This window comes from Notamacropus eugenii, chromosome 1 (assembly GCF_028372415.1).
Source record: "Notamacropus eugenii isolate mMacEug1 chromosome 1, mMacEug1.pri_v2, whole genome shotgun sequence".
In the NCBI taxonomy this organism is placed as follows: domain Eukaryota; kingdom Metazoa; phylum Chordata; class Mammalia; order Diprotodontia; family Macropodidae; genus Notamacropus; species Notamacropus eugenii.
The window spans coordinates 237208058-237234045 of NC_092872.1; the positions used below are offsets into that span (position 1 = coordinate 237208058).

The 25988-nt window shown below is 37.7% G+C and overlaps 1 protein-coding gene across 4 annotated transcripts in view; it reads left to right on the forward strand.

The window, feature by feature from the left end:
* P4HA1 (prolyl 4-hydroxylase subunit alpha 1) overlaps positions 1–25374 on the forward strand; it is a 65606-nt gene extending 40232 nt beyond the window's left edge. Inside the window, exons 6-15 of one of the 4 annotated variants that reach the window (XM_072628220.1) lie at positions 31–270; positions 2189–2394; positions 8373–8549; positions 10764–10834; positions 17354–17453; positions 18642–18695; positions 21254–21319; positions 22239–22307; positions 22855–22951; positions 24292–25374. In XM_072628220.1, coding sequence (XP_072484321.1) covers positions 31–270; positions 2189–2394; positions 8373–8549; positions 10764–10834; positions 17354–17453; positions 18642–18695; positions 21254–21319; positions 22239–22307; positions 22855–22951; positions 24292–24362 — 1151 coding nt within the window. In that variant the 3' untranslated portion in view covers positions 24363–25374. Of the gene's footprint in view, positions 1–30; positions 271–2188; positions 2395–8372; positions 8550–10763; positions 10835–11976; positions 12048–17353; positions 17454–18641; positions 18696–18754; positions 19131–21253; positions 21320–22238; positions 22308–22854; positions 22952–24291 lie in introns of those variants that run through there. The other 3 variants (XM_072628217.1, XM_072628218.1, XM_072628219.1) reach the window with 3 other exon arrangements.
* The last annotated feature ends 614 nt before the right edge of the window (positions 25375–25988 follow it).

The following is a 25988-nucleotide window of genomic DNA, read 5'->3' on the forward strand; positions in this document are numbered from 1 at the left end:
GTAGTCTTACGTGCTTTGTTCTTTTTGTAGGAGTAAAACACAAGTCTTCTTTGACAGCCGAGGACTGCTTTGAATTGGGCAAGATAGCGTACACGGAAGCTGATTACTATCACACTGAGCTGTGGATGGAACAAGCATTAAAACAGCTGGAGGAAGGAGAAGTATCCACCCTTGACAAAGTCTCGGTTCTGGACTATTGGAGCTATGCTGTGTACCAACAAGGGCACTTGGAAAAAGCACTCATGCTCACCAAGAAACTTCTTGATCTGGGTAGGCTAGAACTGAAGTTATTCCTGACCTGGCCTATTCTGAGTTAGGGGAGCTACCTGCCTGCCTGCCCCTTCCCTCTCACATTCTCTAAAGACATTTCTAGGGAATGGTTTTGATAAAGCTAGACAATGACTGTTAAATGCCTGAGTTCCTCTACCCTGTTATCAAGAAATTTCATAATCACATTATAAGATGGCTTATTCAATCTAAAACTAATGCTATATTAAATTAGAGCCTGCTTCCTAATTTTTATAGGTGTATAGTTTGGTATGGGGCTTTTGTTTGATATATTGTATTTTTCTTCAAAGTTACATTGACTTAAAATAGATTTTCCCACTTGTTAATACTTTGAATTTAAAAATAAATTATGACAGTGCTAAGGATATGGGGGAGATATAGCATATGGGTTTAATCCTTACACAGTTATAATTATTAACATATCATAATGTGTGTATTATATGTAACAGTTACACAGTTTATATTATATAGTATAAATACTTAATTCTTAAACTTTTTTTAGTTTAAAAAATGGGGTTTAGACCCTCTGGCTCAACTTAGGTTTCCATATTTATTCATTTTACTATCTTTATGAAAGAAGTGAGGTTTATTTCCTGCAGAACCGGAGCTCTAGGATTCTCTTGTAGTTTGTCCGAAAATCTGGTTTACATTTCCTTCCTAATATCTTTGTTGTGCAGATGCATGACTGTTACTTGGCAGGGCATATAGCATAATGTAAAAGTAACCCTTAAAATTCAGAAAGTGATTTCACTTTGAGCTCATTCTTAATGGAGAGTAATTGGAATCATAAGTATCGTGGGTAACGTCTGAACTGTGATCAGAAATCATTTTATAGTCTGGATGATAGATACAGGTTTCTAGACTTGTTTTCACTTGTGTGATATCTGTTTTTCTCTTCAAAAGTTTCAACCCCTCAGCCTTGAAAGTAGCAGGCAGCTCTGACTAGCAGTTCTGTGGTAGCCATTGACTTCTAGCTTATGAATTATGAAATGATGAATTTAACTTATTTTCCTCTGTCTTCTTGAAATATTGGGATTAAAATGATCCTTGCTTTCAGAGGTAGGCCGATTCTGCTATCAGTTATTGTGGTGGCAGTTGCTTTTTGACCTCAGCCCAGTATTTTCTTCATACTTAAATAAGATCTCTGACTTTGTCTGTATGATATTCCTTTCATTAACAAAGATTGCAGACCCTCTGTGGCTTAGTAGATTGTCTAAAGAGTTGCTGGAAAAAAAAATTTCATCCCACTGTAGCTGTTCTGGTGATTACTCTCTCTGAACTTAGCTGTGGAGACATCATGGTGTAATAGGAAATGTGGCAGTGGAAAGTGTTGGATTTGAAGTCAGAGGACCCAACTTTGAATCCACTACCTGTATGACCTTGGACAGGTCATTTAACCTTTAAGGCCTCAGTTTCATCATTTGTAAAATGAGATAGTTGGACTGGATGACCTCTAATATCCCTTTGAGCTCTAAATCTTTGATCTTAGAGTGATCCTTTGATAGATATTGATGGACCCAAACTTGAAGTTGCATATTTCATTGAAGGACTACGAAAGCCTGTGATCCACTAGTAGCCTTTTGGGAGCCCAAGATCACTTCTGTAACATAATGAATCATCAGAATAAAAGATATTTAATAGACATTATTCCACATACTGATGGATTGCTTTTGGTGTTTTGTTTTTCTTTGTCTCAGAAAAATTCTTTCCCTTGTTCTGGACTCAACCAAGATGGGAAAGACTTCTTCATTGATAACCAAAGAAGTTGTGGTTGAGTAAATTTCCAGAGAGGTGTGGTACTTAGTAGCCTGAAGTAATGCTTCTCCTTCAGGACTGCTGTGTTATTACTATGTGCTGATTCTTAATCATCTATGGTCTGTCTTTCCTACTATGTCACTAGATCCTGAACATCAGAGAGCCAATGGAAACTTAAAGTATTTTGAATATATAATGGCTAAAGAGAAAGATGCTAATAAATCTACCACAAAAACTACCGATGACCAACCTGAGCAGGAAAGTGCTTCTAAGAAAAAGGAACGTGCCAAGGATTACTTATCTGAAAGGCGGAAGTATGAAATGCTGTGCCGTGGGGAGGGTCTCAAAATGGTAAAGTGGAACATTCAACTTGTGTGTTGTGTGTGTGTGTGTGTGAAAGAAAGAGGAGGAGAGAGAGAGAGAGAGAGATTGATTTTGAAAAAAGAGGAGAGGCACCTGAAAATCCTGGAAATTGATAGTCAAAACATCATACTACAGGGAAGGTCAAAAATGCTTTTATACCCAGAGAATAGATATTAAAGTAGTTGCACAGATAGAAATTTTTCTTATAATAATGAAAATGACCTCCACAACTTTGTAAATGTAACTTTGTTATCTTGGTGAGCCTACATGACAAAGATTATGTAAGCCATTTCTAGTGTAGGACCATAAGGACTTTAGGCTCTACTATACTTCATTTGGGGTCTATCAACAAGCGTTTGTTAATTATTTACTTGTGGACATAATAGTAGGTGTTGGGATACAGAGAAGTGTAATAGACCCTGCTCTCAAGGACTGCCTTACATTCTATTTCAAATACAGATTCATGTAGGATTATTTAGAAATATTGTTCATCATCCTTTGTAGCATCACTCTTAGTAACATCACCCATAGAAGGCTAGAATCCTGACATTGGAAAGGATCTTTCTAGTCCTGCCTTCAAGACCTTGCCAGAATCCTATCTTGCAGTATCCTGGACAGATGATTATCCAGAGTGTCTGAACACTTAGGAAGGAGCCTCACCTCACATGATAGCTTATTCTGGTTTGGGGTAGCTACCATTTCAGAGTTCTGTTCCCTTGTGACATCTGCCCACTGGTCTTTGTTCTGTCCTAATCCTCTGGAGTAGTGTAGAACAAATACTCAATTCAGTCGATAGGCACCTGTTTTGTGAAGGGTCTTGTGCTGAGTGCTGTCTGTACAAAGCCACAGATGAGAATCCTAGGTTCAAGAAGCTTGCATTCTATAAGGAGATGCCACATATGCATGAATAAACAAGTATAATCGATATACAAAGTAGTTTGAGGGGAGAGAGAGAAAGGGGGGAGAGAGAGAGAGAGAGAGAGAGCAAGAACGTGAGTGCTTTAACAGTGGGGAGAGGGAGGGAGGAAAGGACAAAGTCCTCAAATAGAAGGTGGCACTGGAGCTGCACTTTGAAGGAAGCCGGAAGTCTAATGGCCAGAGAGGTGAAGAGAGAGTACGTTTCACACATTAGACACAGCCTTTGTAAAAGCACAGAGGTGGGAGATGGAATCCCCTGGGTGGAAAACTGTTAGTAGGCCGGTAGAATAGAAAGTGTGGGAATGAGAGTGGTATAAAATATGACTGAGGATAAGTGGGAGCCAGATTGTGGAAGACTTTAAACGCCAAGATGAACATTTTGTATTTTTATCTTAGAGGCAATAGGAAACTAGTAAAAACGATTACTGTTATCATTATTTTTATAAGAGTCAGAGCTGTATTTTTGGAATAGCTTTTTGGCAGCTATATTTTAGATAAGGCGAAGTCTTGAGGCAAGATCAGGACGAGAGTGATGAGAGCCTGAACCAGGGTGGTTGGGGTGTGGGAATGGAGAGGAGACAGAGGCCAGAGCTGAAGAGGGTTAGAAGCTCCAGAGAGCTCAAGCAGAAAGAGGACTCTGGCTTTAGCAGGTAAGAGATCGCTGGTAACCTTGAAGAGAATGATTCAAGTGGTGCTGACTGATTGCAAGAGGCTGAGAAGGAAAGGGAGGCAATGGGTGTAGATGATTCTCCCCTCACATGTGAGAGCTGTGAAGACATTCATGAGTTCTCTTTCCAGGCTTCAATGACATTTAAGCTTTCCCTACAAAATATATTTTATTTACCATTCAGTAAAAGGGAATTGATGTCAATATTAAATGTGGAGATTTTAGTAATGTCATAAGGAAGAATGATCAGATCTTATCAATACTGGTAACTAACATACATAGTGAGTGATTGTGTAAAGCATAGAATTCTGTGAATACATCACCTCTTTCAACTTGAACCAGTCTGTCTGGCTTGATTTTGTTTCATTAGCTTTATTCAAGTAGAAATTTAAAAGTGCAAAGATTCAGTTGTTTTACTTTAACATATTTCCCTAATATATACAAAATGTTTTTTTAAGGTGTCGGAAATACTTAATTTTCAAGGTCATTTACATGTTCATAATGTAAATAAGGCATAGGGAAAGAAAATAATGAATTTGGGCAGGTAGTATCTTTTGAAGAGGTATACTCACTTAGAAAAGGGAAATGTCAGTAACTCATATATACTCCTAATGTCTGCTGCTAGTGAATTCAAACCGTATTTGCTATAACAAATGTATCTGCTAAATAGGTTTTGTCATTTGGCTAATGATTAATGTCAGAAAGTCATTCATCCATTTACTCACCATATTTATCAGGCACCAACTATATGTATATGAGGTATGGTAAGGTACAAAGAATGAGATGTAAGACTTTTCCCTAATGAGCTTGCAGTGTAGTATGGATGATAACACAAGGGGTTATATGTGAGTGGATGCCTGTGCATGTACATGGACACACAAGACAGTATCTTCTTCTTAGTGTACTTTCCCACTCTGATAGAGGTGAGAGAAAACTTCCTGTTTGGAGGACATAAGTTATTCATGTATCAATACTTAATCTAATGACTTGCTTTTTAATTGTACTCTTTTGACACTTGCCCTCCTCAGGGACCCCCAGGCACACCCAAAAATTGTCAAATTAATCACCAACTTTCCGCTTAATAACCACCCCCCAAATACAAAGAAACAAACCCTGAAATCAGCCAGCCTTAGGAATCAAAGAGTAAACCAATTAAAATACCATTTTGCCAAGTCTCAGTAAAGTCTTGTGTTGCTCTTTACTAAACAGAATGAGGACAGTGATTGTAAGTTAAACCAGTGGTAGAGAATATTAATGGAAACAGCCTACTAAGTTTCTGATTTGTTGTGGACATTAACCAACTGACTACTTTATCTGTGACATATCTTTGTCCATTTTATAGGCCAGATCAAATGGTAGAATATAAATTTAACTTATTTTTCGTCAGGATAATCAGAATGTTTATCCCTTTCTGGGACATTTCCTTTTGTCTTTTTTTTTTATCCTCAGGAGGTGTTTAATGGATTGATTCTGTTATCACACCGTTCTGTAGTTTTAAGAGGTCTGGACATTTCTAATTTATGATTTCTTAAAATATAATGTCCAGGCTTTTTTAAAAAATGATTTTCAGGGAGCCCAGTGATCCTTTAATTATTTCTCTTTAATCTGTTTTCTGCATCAGTTATTTTTGCTATCAGGTACCTTATGTTTTCAATCTTCAGATTTTGTTCTAATATATCTTGCCATCTCATTGAGCGATTTATTTCTGTTTGATCTATTTTAGTTTCAGGGAGACCATTACTTGAGTAAAGTTTGGCACTTTCCCTTTTAAATTATTTATTCTCCTTTCAGTTCCTTCCTCCGGAGCTTCTATTTCATTTAAAAAATAGATTTTGCTTCATTTCTTCTAGGTATTCATGTAGTATTTAGGAAAAATTTTTTTCCTTTGATTTAGTACTTTTATTTGTAATAGAGCTAGACGTGTGATAATTTTTGATACTAGATGAGTTCTACATTGATACATTGGTTTCTCTAGCTGTAGTTTCTGAATTGGAGCTTTGTTCTTAGGGTCGTTTAGTCATCCTGGCTTGCTCTTACTTTGGACTGGCTGTGTTCCAACTCTGACCTCTACTTCCCAGTGTTAGTCTTTTCCTCTCCTCCTCTCCACCTTGTTGTTTGTTCCAGTCTTTGAGCTAGAGAGATCTTGAGGACACTTTGTTGCAACTCAGTACAGAGTGCTGGTAACCTCAGGATCATCTGGATATTGGGGGTGTCCCAGTCTAAAATGTGCCCTTCTTATTGCCAGCTCCCTGCATCTTCCAGTCTCCCCACTGTGGACTTCTCTGAGGGCTTTCTCTTCTTGCTGCCTCTAGACACATAACTTTGCAGGCCACACCTGTTTCTGGCCCAACACTAGGAGGCTGGCATTTTTTGCCATGCTGCCTTTGCTGATGGTTTTTTTTTTTTCTGTTGCCTGAGGGTTTCTGGCTGACTTATTTTGTGCAGTTGTGAAGTTGAAAAATCACTTATTGTATATTCCCATTGGATTTCCTGGTCATTATGTAGTTGGGTGTGAATGTCAGCTTTTTACTGCAGTAGATACAAAGGAGTTGGGCAGTCTGCTTCTCTTCAGGCAACGATCTTAGCCAGAATTTTGTGCAGACCTTTTAAGTGTTAAGAGATCTTGAAATTAAGGATCTTGAAATTAATTCTAGAGGTAACTGCCACTGGTTTATTGAGCAGAGAAGAGATTTGGTTGGGCTTGTGCCTTAGGACAGTCACTTTGGATACTGTACCAGAGAGTGGATTATAGAGGGGAGAGACTTTTGAGACAAGGCAGGTAAGAGGTAATGAGGGTGTGAAATTGGGGCTTGGTTGCACTATTGGAGAGCACGAAAGGGATGTGAGAGACATCTTCTTAGATTTGAAAGGTCTTTTCGAAACTTGACTGTGCTGTTCAGTACATTAGCTCTCCTTTCCAGCTTTGTGACTTATCCAAGTCATTGATGTTACAGCGTGCAGATCCCTGGAGGCGTTCCATGAATCTTTCCAGGTTGACATTGAGCCATTTAAATGATGATTCTTGGTGCCCCACCACTCAAGCAGTTTTTAATTGATCTAACTCTGTCTTGTGAGATCCATTTTTTTATCTTTTTTACTAGAATAGCACGAGAGACTTTATCACATGCTTTGCTAAAATCTAAGTAACATCAGCTTCACCCTGATGTACCATAGTGACCCTGTAAACAAAAACAAACCAAAAAGGAAATGAGTTTTGTGTGACATGGTCTCTTCCTTTTGTTTTGTTATCAGTTACTCTCCAGTGTATACTCCCTTTCTCTGTTGCCCTCTAGTTTATACAGTTTTCTCCATGTTTCACTGAATTCCTTATTTTTGAAATTTCTTAAGACAACATAATATTCTAGTCATATACCAATTGTTTTCCCCAGCCATCCTCCAGTAGATGGGCACTCATTTTATTTTTAGTTCCTTTGCTTCCTTGAAAAAAAGTACAGCTATAAATATTTTGGTATAAGGGAACTTTCCTTCTGTCTTAGACTTCCTTGAGGGTTTATACCTATGAGTTGAATTTCTGGGATAAATAATAAGAGTTTTATGATTTTTTTTCGAGTTATTTCAAATTGGAATGACACCTTCTGGTTCTCTGTGATCACCCCTTCCCTGTCTGTAGAATTTTGCCAGAAATTGAATTAAAGCTCACAGGCTTACAGTTTGCAGACTTTATTATCTTTTTTTTTTTTTCAAAAGAAAATGAAGGCATTTCCCTTTTTTCCATTCCACCAGCACCTGCCCTATTCTCCATGATACTTCAAGGATATCTGGAAATTATTTGGGAGAGTAGGTTGGAAACCAAAAGAAAGTACTGCTTTATAATAAGGAAGCTTCCCAGTTACTATGAAGGAATCTTTGACAGCTGGAATTTTATTTTGACAAAAAACACCTATTTCTTCCTTCATTTTATCCTGCTCCACAAAAATAGACAAACAAAAACCCCTTCACAAAATTGATTTTTAATTCTGAAAGTCAGGTTCTTTTTAATGTAAAGAAGACTTAGTATTGCCAAAGCTCTTTGAGGTGATTTTATTAAATGAGAAATAATCCTCTTTCCCCATCAAAGTAAATTAAATTTACCTGGTAATTTCTTACTTAGCCCTGTATCCTTTCGCATGATTGAATGTTTATTGCTATTCACAAAACAAAGACTATAGTATTTTCCTGATAGATTGAAAATTTCCCTTACATAGCACCAGAGAAATGCTTAGCTTCTGCTTTGAAGGTGACCAGTTTACTTACAGGTCTGGGGTTTCTTACAAAGTACTTGGAGAATCTAGTTTTCAGACTCCAGAGAGAATTTTGAACTATTTTTCCATATCTAGATTGTTTTCTTATGTTTTCCCATTTCTTTCACCTTTATTCTCAGACCCCTCGGAGACAGAAGAAGCTATTCTGCCGCTACCATGATGGAAATCGGAACCCAAAGTTTATTTTGGCCCCAGCCAAACAAGAGGATGAGTGGGATAAACCTCGCATTGTTCGTTTTCATGAAATAATTTCTGATGCTGAGATTGAAGTTGTTAAAGACCTAGCGAAACCCAGGGTAAAAATTTCATTTGAATTTTTTGGAGTTTTATAGATAGTGCCACGTGTGTAAGAATTTTTTTTTAAAACTGATATAATTTTATAGCAGTTTTTTTTTTCCTTTGTAAGACTAAGAATGAACTGAACTAGACTGTGACTTATCTAACCTATTTTTATTGGGTTATGGCTTAACCTAAACTGGAATCTTAGCAGAACACATAACTTCTTATGTAAATGTAGCAATTAGATTCTGTCTGTGCCAGTTTCTTTCCCAGTATGTTGCTAATACATGCTGATTTACTTGTACTTGTATTTGAACTGCATCTTTGAGAAAAACTTATATGATACTTGGTTGTTTTTTTTTTAAAGTTAATTCTCCTTTCAGCATTATGCTCAGATACTTTTTATGTTCTGGAGTTTTGTAATTCACTCTCCTGGGAAGATTTCTGCTTTTCCACACCTTCAGTGGAAAATGCATTTGGAAAATGCAGTTGAAATATTTCATTTAGTTTCGGTCCCTTGTTACCATATTTTAATGCTTGCTTATATGTTTGTAGTCTCAACAGTATCCTGCACTGTTGTAGGGGAAAGCATGACCCATCATTTTTGGACTATTGTTTATGATTCTTGTTCCGCCCCCTCTTAGCTCTTTTAATAGAGCACAAACATGAGCATGTAAATGATAAAAATGAATTTTTATTTTACAAGAGTGTGCCAGGAACTAGATTAAAATGCCAGTTCATGTTCTAGGACCTCTTTTTTCCCATTACTCATTTTAAAAGATATTTTGTAATTGTAGAATCAAAGTGACTGCTTTTGATTGTGTTGGAAAGGAAACAAACTGCCACCATTTGCATACAGAATACAGAGTAAACAGTAGAGGAGATTGTTAATTTAATGTGAATAGCTTCCTTTGCTCCTTCAAAAATGAAAGGTTAAAGTTTCTTGAGCCTCTTAATTGAATTTAAAAAAAAAATCTGAATTAAGCCATAACATCTGTTCAAATTGGTATTCTTTAATTTCTTACCAACGAAGGAGCACTTTGTAAATTGAGAAAAAGTGGTTTACCATGTAATGGCTCTCTACTTTAGCCTTTAATGCTGGGGTCCTGAAGTTGAAGTCTTTTAATTTGTAATCTTATGCAAAATAACTCTGCTACTATGTGGTATCAATTTGTCTCCAAATTTCTGTCTCAGTGAATCATGTCCTATAGTTATCCACTGAATAATAATAAATTTTAAATGGCGTGGTATGTATGCCTTTGGCAATATTGAATGCAATCAGAAGAAACAATTAAGTCTGTGTTTAGTCATCTGTCTTTGAAGTTGAGTCCTTATCCGTTATTGGTCTCATAAGGATGCTGTCTGTAGTTAACAAGTCCCTGATCTTACCAGCAAAATTTACTAATCTTATTTGGATAAGACCAGTCCTTCCATTTTGAACTCAATGTAGCTGCATCCTATAATCTTTAGAATTTAAGATGGAACAGTTTTTTTAATCTGCTTTTTTCCTTTGGCTGTGAGGAAAGTAACTCTAAATGTTGCTGATCTGTTTTGAAAGTGCCTCCTTAATGTATTACTTGCTAAATGGGCAACACTTTTAGGAGTTTCTTCACTTAGGAAAAATTAAAGACAGAACCTAAATGGTTGTTTGAAATATCTATTCTTAGAGGCGATCAACAATTGAAATATCCATTTTTAAGAGATATAAAAACCCGATTTAAAAAAGATAGACTCTGGCTAATAAAATGCTGCTTTTAGCATAGGATGGAAAACTGACTTCGAGTCAGAAAGACTGGATCAGGTGCTACCCTGATACCTACTAGGTTATGTGATCTTGGATAAGTCTCAACCTCTCTTTGCTCTAGTCAACTCTCCAAGACCATAAGCTGTAAAACATTGGTTGATCTGCTTTGAAAGAGGAAGTTTCACCACTGGGTGTTCCCTGCATCAATAAGATCACCAGTCTAGATTTTTAAAAAATCATCTTTGTAATTACATACACACAAAAACCATGACTAAACTCCCACTCCTTACCATAACCCACCTCCCTCAATTCCTCTAGGGGAAAAAGTAGAAAAACTTGAATAATCTGCTTTCAAGGCTCATTTAGTATCTAAGTCATATGACTTTCCCCTCATCCCCCAACCCCTACCTCGGGATTCTGATTGGTCGGAGAAATGTGATGCAATTTTTGTTTTATAATACAACTATTTTGACGGTTGGCTTCACAGCTGAGGCGAGCCACCATTTCAAATCCAATAACAGGAGCCTTGGAGACGGCCCATTACAGAATTAGCAAAAGGTAAGAGAGACAAACGCTGAATATTTTGCCCTGTAATGAGTGTTTTGTACTTCCCACAGGTACTGTGCTCATTCAGGGAGAGAAGCTTGTTTTCTAAAGCAGTATTTTCATTTTTGAGTCTCCAGCTCAAATCACTGTCATTGTAATACACGTAGAGAAGCCCTCTTGTGTTTCACAGGTGAAGCCCCTCAGCTTAGAAGTGAGGGCTTTAGTGTTTAATTAGTTCCAGTCTTATTTTCAAGGAGTTCATGTGACATTTTGCAGCTTTGATCTTGAGATACAAAATATCCCTAGATGTAGTCTAATGCCTATTTTCTTTTTCTTTGTCCCTGCCAAGAAAACTAGGCCTGGATGAGTGTGGCAGCCTCAGGTGCTTATTAATGTCCATCACATCCAGTGCTCCAGAGAATTCACATTCTCCTCCGCCACTCTAGCATCAGCCTTCAGGAACATTTGTTCATCAGTCACATAAAATCACTTTGTCCAGAGTCTTAATCTGTCTTTGTCCCATTTGGATTTTTTTTTAATTTTACAAATTTGCTGACTCAGATTTGATACCAAGAGAGAATAGTGCAACTTTTCCATCTCTCAGGGTATTTTTCCAAAACCTATATAACTTGTGAACTTAATTATCTTACTGTTTTCTCCAGCAAAATGCTAAAAAACAAAAACAACAAACCTCAGAAAACTTTATTTCAGTGAATTATTTTTTAAAAAAGATGAGTTTCTGACAACTGTTGATCATTGTTGATTTTCTTCATGGAAGTCAATTTGATTATTCATAGTATTTTCTCTGGAGATGAAACCTGGATGAGAAAAACAAAATGCATTAACCTTCTACAGTTTGGGGACTTCCTGTGAAGCACAATGCTAAAAGTTATTTGTAGAAAACTTCAAATGACTTTTTAAAAAAGTGAAAGGACAACCAATTTGCATCTAAACCTGTTTATCCAATTCTCCTTGATTTGGAAGTGGCTGCTTTTGTTGCCACCTTTCTAAATGTTTCTGCCAATTTGAGAGCATTACATATTATCCAGACCAATCGGAACCTTTCTGATCATCTGTGGCTTGGCCAAAACAAAACAAAACAAAAAACAAATCCTCCTACAAGAGTAAGTTCTTGTCCTTTCTCTTTTTTGTAGCTGAGCCGGGCTACAGTACATGACCCAGAGACTGGAAAATTGACCACAGCACAGTACAGAGTATCAAAGAGGTAAGGGGAGAGTAGCCAGTGGGCCACATGTGAAATTAGGAATTCTCCAGCTGATCCCAACTAGATTTAATCTTCTGACTTTTTCTTCTCTTTGCTTTAACTGGGAAGCAAAGGGGAGAGTTTAGCTATGCTTATGCTTACTGCTTTTTGGAGAATGTAAAGTTTATGAAATGTGATGAAGTGGTATTTTAATAGTGGTAGTACTAATAAAGGTTACTTGCCTACCTGCATGCATTTTCTTAAATAGCTAAACAGCTGTCAGAATGTCACAGTGAAAGCTGTAGACTGGTTATTATTAACTCACATTTTAGGCAAAGCCTAGAGAAAGATGGTTAAGATTTAAGTCTTTATATCATCATTGTAATCCTTTGAACTACCTAAAAAAAAATAAATCCCCAGAGAATACTAATTCCTAAATGAAGAGAAAAAAAAATCAGTTCTGAATATGAGTGAAGTTGAGTTTTCATTACAGAAGGAATTAGATTCCCCACAACAAGTTATATACTTTACTATGTCTCTTTCTTCTGGAAAGACAGGGGTCTACAGTAGAGTTGTAGAATCCCAAAAGATTATTAGTAATCAGTACTTGAAAATAGGAGCTTTGGAGATGAAGGTAAAACATACACACTTTATAGACACTTGGAAGTGGGTAGGCAGTTTCAGCCTATGGAGGGTAGAAAATTCAGCTTTAATAGCCTTTTGGTAGCATCACCTCTGTGGTGCCAAGGCTAGAAAGAGAGCCTTAATTTAGTATTTTCTTATTTTGGCATGATTCCATGTATCCTTTAGAGTGTGTGTGTGTGTGTGTGTGTTTGTGTGTGTGTGTGTTTTTCATAAACCAAAATAATCCAGTGGCACCAAATTTGTATTTGCTACAATGTGCTTCTACTTTGGGCCATATGAGGAGAATTCCAGTGAAGGAGCCTTGCTAAATGCTGCAATTCACAGACCGAGTTTGCTCATGGTAGCTGGGTTTAGAGATAGCCTGTTTCCTTAGGAGTTAAGACTTTTAAAAGTCAGCTTTTAGTTAAAGTGTTCTTAAATCTTGAATAATTTATCCCAATACCATAATAATGTGATCTCTTCTTTAAAATCTCACAAATCAAAGAGAGTTTTATCTTTTTTCACAGAAATTAGGCTGATATTTATTCTGGAGACTTCTGTGTCTGTGATACCAATTACTAAATGTACAGATTAGACTAGTTATTTCACTGACCTATCTAGAAAGCAAATAAAAAGTGCAAACTTAGTTTATTGGAAAATTTTTTCAAGGCACATACATATATAATAGGTTTTTTGAATAAACATATTGCCATTACAGCTTTTTGCCAGCAATTTAAAATAAATCACTCCTAGGAGAGCAGTCTAGAAACATAATTTTTTTCTCAATGACTAAATATTTCTAAACATTCCAGGTTTCCTTAAAAAGAAAAAAAACCAACCAAACCTCACACATTAAAATAAAACCACTCTTCTGAAAGACAGAATTCCTGGATTTCTGGGAAGGGCACAGTCACAGTTGATGTAGAACGTGGCAAAGGAAGGAAATTTAGCCAGTAGCATCAGGAGTCTTGACAAACTGTGAGTGATGCCAGAATAAATTTAGTGTTGGCAAAGAACAGATGTGTGTGTGTGTGTGTGTGTGTGTGTGTGTGTGTGTGTGTGTTTGTGTGTGTATGTTTAAAGCAGCCTGGTTAAAAAAGTTTCCATGGCACGGTGAGGTTCAGAGAGTCTGTCTTAGGAAAATTGGACCTACCATCTTTTCTTTTCCTTTTAAAACATTCTTATTGCCTATAAAGCAAGAGCTAAGAAAGCAGTTCTGTATAAAACTTCCAATATGATTTCAAGTCTTGTTAATATTGATTGTGAGTTTTTTAAAAAATTATTTTTTATTGCTTTTTCCTGAGTTACTGAATAGTATCGTGATGTAGTTGTGTTGAAATAGCATAGCATTTAAACTAGTTAATTTTGCTTTTCTGATAATTTAATAAATACTTCAAGGTATTTACTTTACTTTCTTCATTACAAATCTCATTTTAAAAATATGGTACTATAACTTGGTATTGTGTTTAAGTAAACGTTTTATGTTCCTTTCATGAATTATACCGGGTTAAAACTTCTTTCTCAAATACAACATAAGAAAAGATTTGTATGTGCCGATGTCAGTAAGCAGTAATTTAATCTTTTGCTCTGGGACCCTCTTTATTTTGAAAGGCTCATAGAAGAAATTCTAAGACTATTATTTTTTAAATATATAAAAGATTACATCATCTTCAGCTGAAATCAGAATTTGCTTGTTCCTCCAAAAAGGATTTCTCAGGAAAAATGTGTGTATAGCTCTCTTTTGGTTAGAAAAGAGGACTTTTGTTTATCTCACTGACCATCTGCGAGTTGCTGGCAAGTCATCTACGTCTTTCAAACCTAAATATTGAAATCCTTTTTGTTTAAGAGTCCTGTCAAGGAGGAGCTAACTGTGGCTTAGTATACAGTCGATAAACAGAGTTTAGTGTCTGATAAATAAATTATACTCTGTAGGCAGGTTAAAAGGACCAGCTAAAGGTGAGAAATAGGGATTTATCATAGCGTGCTTTAAGTTTCAGAAGAAAATTTAAGATATTTGACACTATTAACATTATTTCTGAGGATGACTTTTAATATTTTTACCAAAAAGATGTACTTGGAATACTCACAAAACAGTTAGTGACAACAAAAACCCTCTCAAGTGTCTTGGCCCAGTGGAATGAAGCTCATCCGAGGAGAGGGATTTGTTTTGGCAAAGGGAAGGGTGACCTCGTCACGTGAGAGAGTGGTGACGAAGGAGACAATGGCAGAAGACATCTGTGAGATAAGGAGAGTGGGAGAAGAGAGAGTTCACCACAAACATTGGTGAAAGATGAGGCAAGATTGGGGATGGGAGAATTGAGGAGGGATAAAAAGGTTTAGGAGAGCCATTGCCTGGAGTAGAGTAGTGGGTTGATAAGGGAAGTCTGGAAGGATTGCCCAATCGAAGTTGTGTAACATAAATCTGTAATGGATCCGGTCAGCATAGTTTCACTATTTTTTTCCAACTTCATTCAGCAGCATATTAAAGCCTAGAAAAATAGAGGTGATACCTTGACTGAGGCAGGCCCAAGGTCACCCAGGAAGTGGCAGAGTCTAGGATGTGATATATCTACGTCTTGTCCAATCAAGTGCTCTTTTTATTGGTGCAGCTGGGAAGCAGAACCATTCCAGGAGTAGGAGGCAGAATCAGATTCTTTTGGTCAATGAATAAATGAAAAGGCCAAGGGGTGTGCAGTTTTATAAACTGTACGAGGGTGGGGGTAGAGGTCAACATGCATTTTTCTTTTCAGGGTAGGGGAGATACCAAGAAATATGAATGTATACTTCCCTTTTGGCCCCAGTCCCTATAACCAAGCTCATGTCCTTTCTTCATTTAAAAGAGAAGAATTCACATGGAGTTTATAATGGATAAAGGAGGGAAAGGTAAAAGAGATTAGATAAATATGTAGTTTTTCCCTCTGAACAATTGTTCACAATAGAAAGTAGGTTTTTTTGACTGCTTGTCATACATTTCAGATCTTCAAGGTCCACCTACATTGGTAATTAATTTTGTTTACTCTTTGCCATTCTGAAAGACTGTAATTTATGCAGCATGCAACATGAGGCACCTTGTTAGCTTCAGTGTGTAGGCATTTGCTAATGTAGACATTGTAGAATAAACTTGTGATATCCAGGAAACTGGACATTAGGAAACAGCTTCCATTGTCATAGACAACCACTGAAAAGTGTTACAGACAGTTTTCACTTTATGTAAGTGGACTGTTCTGCAGACTTTTATGTAAAGTGATTTTTATGTAATGTGAATGAGAGGGAGGGAGGTGGAGCAAAAGGGGCCAGCACATAGTTGAAGGACAGGCTGGAGTCAGGGATAGAGAAGGGAGAGCAAGAGGAGGGGGCTAGGACCAGCCACATGAATGCCTGACTGGAACCAAGAGAAGGAACTATGGGGGTTGGACGCAGACACAAACAGGAGAGGAGGGTGATGACATGTGGTATCTACATGCAGATGGACAGAGTGGAGCAGTGGTGGTCTCTCCTAGCATCTGTTCTAATGCTTTCACTTAAAGAGGTAGGCTTTTTGGGGGTGGGGGTGGCAGGGGTGGTGGTCGAGACTGCAGAGCATTGAGTCAAGGGGCAGAAGGAGGGAGGGAGGGATGGACAGAGAGAGAGAGAGAGAGAGAGAGAGAACAGTATTGTACAGTATAGTTAACATAGGTATTTTTTTGGAATGCAGATTTCTTTCAGAATTCTTTATGTAAAGTCAAAATTTATATGATGTGAATTTACATAAAGTGAGAACCATCTATATTTTAAACAGTTGGCTTTGAATCCTCCGCTAGAGTATGTGAACTCTTTGCACATCAGTAAAGTAATGGAATTGTACTTAGGATTTTCATTTTCTATCAGTCCTGTCTGGGAGATCAGAAGAGCAATGCTGATTTCAGATAATATTCTAATCTTAGAAAATAGTGGGAAAATATTTATGACTCTTCTTATGTTCTCATGGTACTTGATATTTGATTAGAAATATGATAGTATATTTAAAATATTTACCTGTGGAGTTTTTTTTAAAAGAATTTTAAATGATGTAAATTAGGAAGAGGAGGGAGAGATTCTTGAATCTTTTCACTTAAAGATTCAGAGTAATTCTACCCCTCTTCTCACTCCCTATCTTAAAAACACTCTTCTATAGAATGACTGAATGAAAAAGCATTTATTCAGTACTTACTATGATAACAGACCCCCATAGTAAGACAAAGTTGTCTTCTTTTATGTATATGGGTATTTTTAATAACAAATCCACTGGCACAGATCACAGCCATTCTTTACCTTAGTAGATGATTTTTGAGAGATTTTATGATTGAAAAATCAGTTATTCTGTGGCCAACTTGCTATCTCCAGACTTATCTAGGTTGGGCCTTGATCAGCAGATGCATCCCTGGACGTGTGTCTGCCTTTTGAGTTTGGTGCAGCACCTGCTGGAACTTTCCCTTGGCTGCTGTAACATCTGAGAGCCCTTCATGCCTCAGTGTTGCTTCAGAATAAGACTTCAGAGGAAGAATTCTCATAGCTAAAAGGAGGGGATGGGGATGTGAATCTGACAACCTAGTTGGCTAACTGTCTGTAGTTAAAAGGCTAATTAGAAGACTGTTGCCTTGGAGTTTATTTTCTAAATGACATTCATTAATGAGCATATAATATTGAACTCCTGCTAATACAAGTGATTTTGGTTTTGGTTTTAGTGCCTGGTTGTCTGGTTATGAAGATCCTGTGGTGTCTCGAATTAACATGAGAATACAGGACCTGACTGGACTAGATGTCTCTACAGCTGAGGAACTCCAGGTAGGTAACCCAATTAGAAATGAATACACTACCCTGGTCCCTTCACTCCACTTCAAGGACCCTTCATCTTTGCCATTCCTAAAAAGCTTCTTCTTGATGTGTGTCCCAGTACCACATTTAAAAACAGATCATGCTTGTCATTTTAATGTCACGTGTCACTCAGGCTCCAACTGGCAGGTGAAAGATGCTCCACTATAGGAGAATTCACAAGGTGACTTCCGTAGGAATCTCTATCTTTTTTGACATTGATTTGACATTGATCAAAGCACTCATCTTTCTAATGTATTCTGAAGACTTGTTCTGCTCTTGAAGTGTGTGTGTGTGTGTGTGTGTATGTGTGTATTTTAAAGGACTGTGGGAGGAAAGGAATGATATGTCTACAGAGTCAAATTAGAGAAGCTTAAATTTACAGTACACACACACACACGCACATGCACACACAGACACACACACACACACAGACACACACATGTCCTGAGAATATCTAGAAGGTCTGTGGACCTTATGTTCACTTATTCCTTTGTTCTTTTCTTCCCTGCTGTGGTCTTCACCTCTCTGCTCAATAGGTCAGTCCTGCCTTTGGTTTTTGCAGCATGGTAAGGAGAACATAGCATGGAAAGAAAGCTTTAACTACCTGATTAGAGGCATCAAGCAGAAAAGATTGTATGTGTGTTTACTTCTTCTCTGTTTTCAGTTGTTGTTCAGTCGTGTCTGACTCTTTGTGAACCCATTTGGGGCTTTTTTGGCAAAGATACTAGAGAGGTTCTCCATTTCCTTCTCTAGCTCATTTTACAGATCAGGGAACTGAGGCAAACAGGGTGAAGTGACTTGTCGAAGGTCACACAGCTTGTAAGTGTCTGAGGCTGAATTTGAACACAGCTGGCAGGACAAGGACCTAGTCTGAGTAGAAAACAGAAGCAGTTGGGGGTTTGCCACCATTTTGGGCTTTGGAAGAAGCCTTGGTCTTCACTGAATGTTTCCTTTGAGGTTTTCATGCTGACCCGTGAGGTTGTACCTGCACTGATTTTTGAGTGAAGACACTGAGGAAGGATTGGCTTTTCCCAAATTTTGGCTAGAAGTGATCATGAACAGTTCAAAGGTAGCACACGATGAATGCCTCCTCTTCTCTCCCCAGCTCCCCAGGAACTGTAACTGCTTTTAGCTATGTTGCTTCTCATTTCACCATAGGTAGCCAACTACGGCGTAGGGGGCCAGTACGAGCCTCACTTTGATTTTGGAAGGGTAAGTCCAGCTATTCTTGTATTTTGTTCTTTATGTGTATGCATTGTTTTCTCTTTCAGGTGGCAAATTATGGAGTGGGAGGACAGTATGAACCCCACTTTGACTTTGCACGGGCAAGTAAAAAGATGAAAGGGTGACAAAAATCCACCAAAGCGTAGGCGATGCACAGTGTTTCTCCACATTCTTGCTGTTACCGTTATCGTTATTTTAAATTCCTTGGCCTACTAAACCACCAAGGGAACAGATGAATGAAGGGGGTTGCCATTTAATTCATCAGTTACATTCAATCGAGAATGTTGTGGTGAAAATGATGCATTTTATATTAAAAAAAAATCCAGAACCAGTTAGATGTGTGTTTTTCCCTTCTAAGTCACAAATACTTTGTTCTGTACATTACTTGGACCTAATTTGATTGGAATAAAGTTAAACTGAAAATATAAATATCCCTTTCAGTTAGGAAAAAAGTACCAGAAAAGAAGTCCTTTGCTTTCCAGTTGCTTGGATTTCCTGGAATTTATTGTGCTTTTGACTAAACTCAAATCTATCTTCTTTATAAAAATAAATTTTTGTGATTTGCACATATAGCTATTACTAAAATACCACTACTGAGTTCAGGTGACTCTGGGTGTCTATGCATTAATATAAGGTGGACACTCGTGGTCTATTGACTATCTACTAACCATTACATAAATGTGTTTTGTTGGAAATCAGTAGGATGAAAAACACTGTTGTTTTCTTGATTATGGTAGAAACTAATATACATATTAATTGCATGAATCGACTTTTGAAATGGTCTGAAATTCATACAAACCAAATTAATTCATATGTGAGTGAGTAACTGGAGCATATCCTTGGATATGCTCCTTGTGGAGAAACAAAAACAATTTTAAGGGAAATCAGTAAAGATTAGCCTTGTTCTTATAGTCTCAGCAATGAAATTGGTGCTGTTTAGTACATAGCATATGATTTTATCTTTGCCTCATCGTCTACTTCATGAAGGGAGGGAGAAAGCGTTTACAGTATTGTCATGAAATAGCAATTCCTCCCTTCTTCAGAGAGTTACGCTTAGGTTTTAAACTCCAGCTTTACCCAAGTATAAAAGCAGGTATCATAGAATCTTGAGGTTACCGGGCATTATGTAATTATATTCTTTCCTGCGTTGTGAATTTATTCTACGAATAGAAACCTGTCGAGATCAGCCCACCCTTCTGTTGTGGACCGCTCTGTTAGGAAGTCCTTTCTTTTGAGCCTAATTTTGCCTTTCTTCCTAATATCTAATTTTAATTAGCCTGTTTTTTTATTCTGCATGACAGATCAATACTTGAAAACAAAGATTGTGGTTGCTCTAATTCTTCTCTCTCCTAGAGTAAACATCCCCTGAACTTCTCATGTTATAGTTTTGATTGAATGGCCTCTTTCTCACCTGCTAGACATAGTTCAATTTGGGGTGCCATATTTTGGAAAGGTGACAAGCTGAGCACAGTACTCTAGATGGGTTCTACCTAGGACAGAATCTAGTGGGACAATCACCTCCTTTATTATTTTAGTAATATAATTTAATATTACATACTGTCTCTGATTAATCACACAGAATTATGAGAAATAGCACATCTTGTCCTGTTGTGCCAAATATTTCCATTCCTTTTCTAGACTTCTTAATGTTTAAAAACAGCTAGGAATTTGTAAAAAGAATTGAGTCAACCTTTGTGGTGTACAACCCTTTAGTGATTTAAGCAAAATTCCTAGATCCCAAATCGTTTGTGCCAGCAAAAACACATTTCTTATATCTTAACAGGCTAAAAAGAACTCATTTTAATGACTGTGAATATGAGATTTAAGCAGTACCATGAATTGACCCTACTCTTTTTAAAATTAGATTTAAATTATATTTTCCTATAGAGAGATTAAAATGTTAGCTGTCCAAAGTGAAAGATAATACCGAGTAACTTAATTTTTCTGAAAATTTGCCCTTGGATGGGTCTCATGATAGAAAGTGCCTTGAACTTTTTTAGCCTACGAAAAACCCTAGAGTGTGACCTATTTATACTTCCCCTGAAATGTCTTTTGGTAACTGCCTAGAGGAAGATGCATTTCTTCTGTTGTGGAAGTTACTTCTATTCTTTAGAATTTAAAAGGATTTTCTAATCAAAGATCAATTGTATGATTAGCATAAATCTCTAAGCAATTTTTTTTAAAAAGTAGATGATAGGCACCACATATGAACACTATTCAGAAAAATACATCCTTTTACTATAGGCTCTTATTTAGGAAATGGGATTTGCTTTGTTTCTAATTGGTGTAAAATAAGTATTAACTGATGGTAGGTGGTTTCTTCTCTTTTCTGTTAGTATTTTGGTTTAAAAAACATATTTAGCATACACATATATTGAATTTATATGACTTTTCAAATGTCAGTCAGATACTATGTGGAAAGCAATATGCAAAGGAAACTGTTATTTTGACAGAAGCTTCAGCCTGTTATTGATCGCTTGCCGTTGTATTGGTTGTTTGGTTCATAAAGGTTGACATCTATTTAATCTTCTCCGCCTTCTCCACAGAAAGATGAACCAGATGCTTTCAAAGAGCTGGGCACAGGCAATAGAATCGCTACATGGTTGTTCTATGTAAGTTCCCCTTGGGCATTTCTGTTCTCTTTGGGAAGTTGTTATGAGCCACATTCTGTTAGAGCGAAAACAATCTCTGCTTGACAGTGGTTTCTCTATGATTTCAGGCACTGCTTGACACAGTGAATCGACAGTATCGTAGAGTTTGTTTATACCATAGTTTGATTCTTATGCTATAATAATGTTTAGTTGTATACTTCTTTTGTTAATACTGGATAATCATGGTATTAGCCTTTATATATAGCGCCTTATATAGCACAAAGCATAGTGTTTGAAAAGCACTTTACATATATTATGTCATTTTGATCCTTACAACCATCCTAGGAGGTATGTGCTATCACCATTTTTCAGAGGAGGAAGCTGAGGCTAAGATGAGGTAATTTGCCTAGGGTCATACAGCTATATAAGTGCCAGAGGCAGGATTTTGATCTCAGGTCTTCCTGACTGCAAGGCTTCTTATGTACTGTGCAGCCTGGCTGCATTAGTCTTACTGAAATAAAGTAACTTTTAACATCTGCGTCTAAGGTTTTCACAGGAATTGAGTAGACACAAATGCTGTATTTTCCCCCCATTCGAATCATAATAGCATCTTCCATTATACATTGACTATAACATGAGTGTCACAAATTCTAAGTATTTCAAAGCTAATAATCCATGTATGATCTATAGCGGTCAATCCCAGATAGCCCCATTCTCTTTGTCTTGAGTTTATTCCTCTTTTCTCTGAAGATAGTGGGTAAAGTACTAAAATTGGTCTCCACCTTCTTCCCCACTTTCCCCCGCAAGGTGGCACAGCTTGAAAATCTTCGCAGCTTTAGATGACTCTAGATGGAGCCTCCAGAGTCCCTTTAGATGCCTATGAGCTTTCAGCATTTAGAATCCTGGCAGATCCCATCATCCTTGTTTGTGTCTTTTGTAGATGAGTGATGTGTCAGCAGGGGGAGCTACTGTCTTTCCTGAAGTAGGAGCCAGTGTTTGGCCCAAGAAGGTAAATTTTGCCTTTAGGTCTAGGAGGATAACTTCTCTAATTTGTGATTCAGTTAAAGAGCTGTGCTTTTTAAGTTTAGTTACAATTGTGTATTTTTGTGAGACGTGCCTGCTGAAGCATGCAATTGTATGCATGTGTCTGTGTGGGGTGGGGAGAGAGAAGACTGTGGGTCTGTGTTTTCAATCTTCAGACTCAGATTGAGAGAGAGGCTCATTTGGGACCCAGGTGGTGGGGTGATCTCTACGCCCCTCAAACGGAAAAAAGCTGAAGGTGTTTGGCACTGCAGCTACTCTGATCTCATCCCTGGGGGCTGTCTCTTGGGGCAGATTGCAATCCTGCCACGCCTTCTCATCTTGTTCAGTTCTTAAAAGTTCAGGTCTTAAGGATTTAACTCTTGAAGTGGGTATGGCAGAGGGGAGACATGGCTTTGCTTGAGAAGAGTTCTGTTTTATGCAAAGAAGTGTGTTCTCAATGTCAAGGGAAGGGATACTAACCTGACTTATGTACTATTTGAAGATGAGTTTTTTCTTCTTCTCTCATTTCCCAGGGAACAGCAGTGTTCTGGTACAATCTGTTTGCAAGTGGAGAAGGTGATTATAGTACGAGGCATGCAGCCTGTCCAGTACTAGTTGGAAACAAATGGGGTAGGCATCTTACCTCCTAGGTTCTGTTGAAGATTTGGAGTCTAACTTTTTGGGAATCAGTCTTGTGATTTCATTAGGATAGTTAACACCTGGGGAGGAGAACACTTCCTTTTACCAAAAGCAGTTTGGTACCTGCTCTGCCCCTTGCAGGGGTGAAGAGAGGCTATGGACAAGAGATGACCTGCAGGATCAGGCAGCCAGACCTTAGGCTGTGTCAGAGACAGGAGTCAGCTGAGTCCGGGCCAGCCATCTGTATTACACTGCCCTAAAGATGGCTTGTTATTAACCATAGTGCCTTTTAAAAAACTGATATCATCCAGGAAGAGAATGAGACACGTAATTTTAAACCTTCATAGAAACTGAGTTGAGGAAATCCAAAAGTTACACAACACTTAATCTGTCTCACTTCTGGATTCATTAGTAGTGTCTTTGGATTTGGGGCCATGACATTTCTTGCCTTCAGTAGTCATAGTTTAAAACAGTGCCAGTGGCTGGGGCTGTGGGAAGTGGGATTGACCAGAAACTTGTATTGCCTGTGAATAAACAAGTAATTGGGGAGATAGAGAACTAGATGAATTAAGCAGATAAAGAAGTGGATAGCTAAGGACTCTGAGTTCTGATGGCTCCTCTTCTAACACTGTTTTCTGAACATGTAGTTTAGATTCATGTATGTTTCATAGGAACGCAAGGGTGGTTACCTTTAAAGATTCATTTTAAAAAGCAGCCACTACCAGGAAGTGAAAACAAACTAAGTATCTTGTAACTTCCTTTCTTCCTTTTTTGTATTCTTAGTAGCAGTTCAGATATTAAAAATTCTTAGCCAGGTTCTGATTTCTTAAATTTTAGCCCACATTGGGTTTTTATTAATGATTTACCTCTTAGATAAATGGGAAAAGTTCATAAAAATAATCAGATTTGGCACTTAGAGGAGCCTCAGAAAGGGTCCCTCCTTCAGGAGTTCTTAACCTGGGCTGCATCAGCTTGTTTTGTTTGTTTCACTAGTCTGATAATTAAATCTGTGTGATTTTTTTTTTTTTTTTGGTATGCTTATATATTTTATGCACTTAAAAACTTGATTCTGAGAAGAGACTTCCCTAGACATTGCTAGTGGGTCTATGGCACACACAGAAGTTATAAATCCTGTTCTGGTTCAGTTTTTCAGATGACAAACCTGAGGCTGGGGAAGTCACCATGCCTTGTCCAAAGTCACCCAGGGGGATAGTATGTGGATATGGGATTAGAGCTAGTGCCTCCAAATCTTGATACTCTTACCACTATCCCGTGGAGGCTAGAGAGAGGTGAAGAAGAAATAAACTCTACTCTGTTTTTTTCTCTCCTAGTATCCAATAAATGGATTCATGAACGTGGACAGGAATTCCGAAGACCATGCACCTTGTCAGAGTTGGAATGATACCGACTTTCCCCTTTCCCTCCCTTCTTCCTGTCCTTTAAATATGTGTATTGTATAGTACACACTTTTCCAAATTTAGCCGTTTACAATTGACTAACAACACTCCACTACAGATTCAGTCTCGAACCTCATCCCGTGTTTCATCTGTGGACAATCTTTTTTTTTTTTTTTTTTTGCTTTTTAAAATAATACAAATTAATACCCATTGTGTGTATATAAAACCTTAGGGTTTCACCAGATGGGGCAACACCAAGTCAGGGTCTCACATAAGAAGATAATAAGGCTATTGTAGGATATACCCTGAGGAATTTCTTAACTTTCAGAGAAATCTAGCATGTGGATATCAAACTATATGATGCCTCTCTTCCAGTCTGTGAATGGCGGGGTAGGCATAGGCAAGCTGGTTTTTGAGGGTAGCATCTCTGGGCATGCGCATCATCCTTTTATCCTTAAGAGTCTGCCTGGAAGCTGGCACCTACACTTGGTAGAGTGTAGGATTTATTGCACATATACACCAGCCTGCAGTGAGCTCTCCTGCCTTCAAAAAAAAAAAGAGATTCTGACATATCATTAATTTCCATCTTCTTTCACCGGCCTCAGAAGTGCATTTGACTTAAAATGAAAGATTCAGATCAGATTGGTACCCAGAGTACTTTAACAGGATTGCCAAATAACCTCCTAAATGTTGACTTTTCCTAAAATCCCTCAACGTTATAGTTTCTCCTATCTTCTTGAATAATTGTGACCGTACAATTGCTGCTTTTCTCACATCTTAGTGTTAATGCATTGCCAGTTATTCCTGCCAGAGCAGGATGGTAACATTAGCATTTTGAATCAACAAGTGTGCCTTAGGAGACTGGAAAGTTAATGTACAAGACCTTTAAATAATGAGGTAAAATTACAAGCATTGAAAGCTTTTTATTCCTGAAAAGCCAGATTGTTTGCTTTTTCAATTCTGAAATGTTTTGTGACAATGACCTATTATTTATAATCTTAAATCTTTTTTTTTAAATATTGCTGGTTCTGTGTGTTTCTTTTGTTTGAATGCATCTTGGAACAGATGCTCGCCTCTCTCTTTTGTGGTATCCTCCTGGAATGGGTCACAGAGGGGCCTCTGCATACTCTTGTCTTAACTTCATTTTGATCTTGATGAATTACCAGACAGAGACCTCATCTTGGAAAATACATAGTCCTGCCTCCAGGGAGTTTTCAAAGACTTGGTGACATTTTAACCTGAATGAGTTTTCAGAAAGATTTCTTTCACTTTAATGTGGTTACAGGCTCAGTGATAATAATGGTCCTCAAATGCCTTTTTCTCTGTTTTTAAAAATATCCTATTGTATGAGCCTGGGCAAGTCACTTAACCTCTTACTTGCCAGACAACTCTCTATAATTATAGGTTACCAGCCTGTACTGGTAGAGTTTCCACACCTGGGAGTTCCCTCAGCTAGTGAAATCTCCAGTGCAATCCCTGTCCTGTGTTTTTATAAAACTGTGGGAACCTAATGAAGTGTGTTAATTGGGTCTTATCCTAATTTTCTAGCAACACTTCTAGGTAATCTAGTTCTGCAAAGGCTTTTTGTGGCATTGATAGTCTATTAGACTCGGGCTTAATCTAATCACATT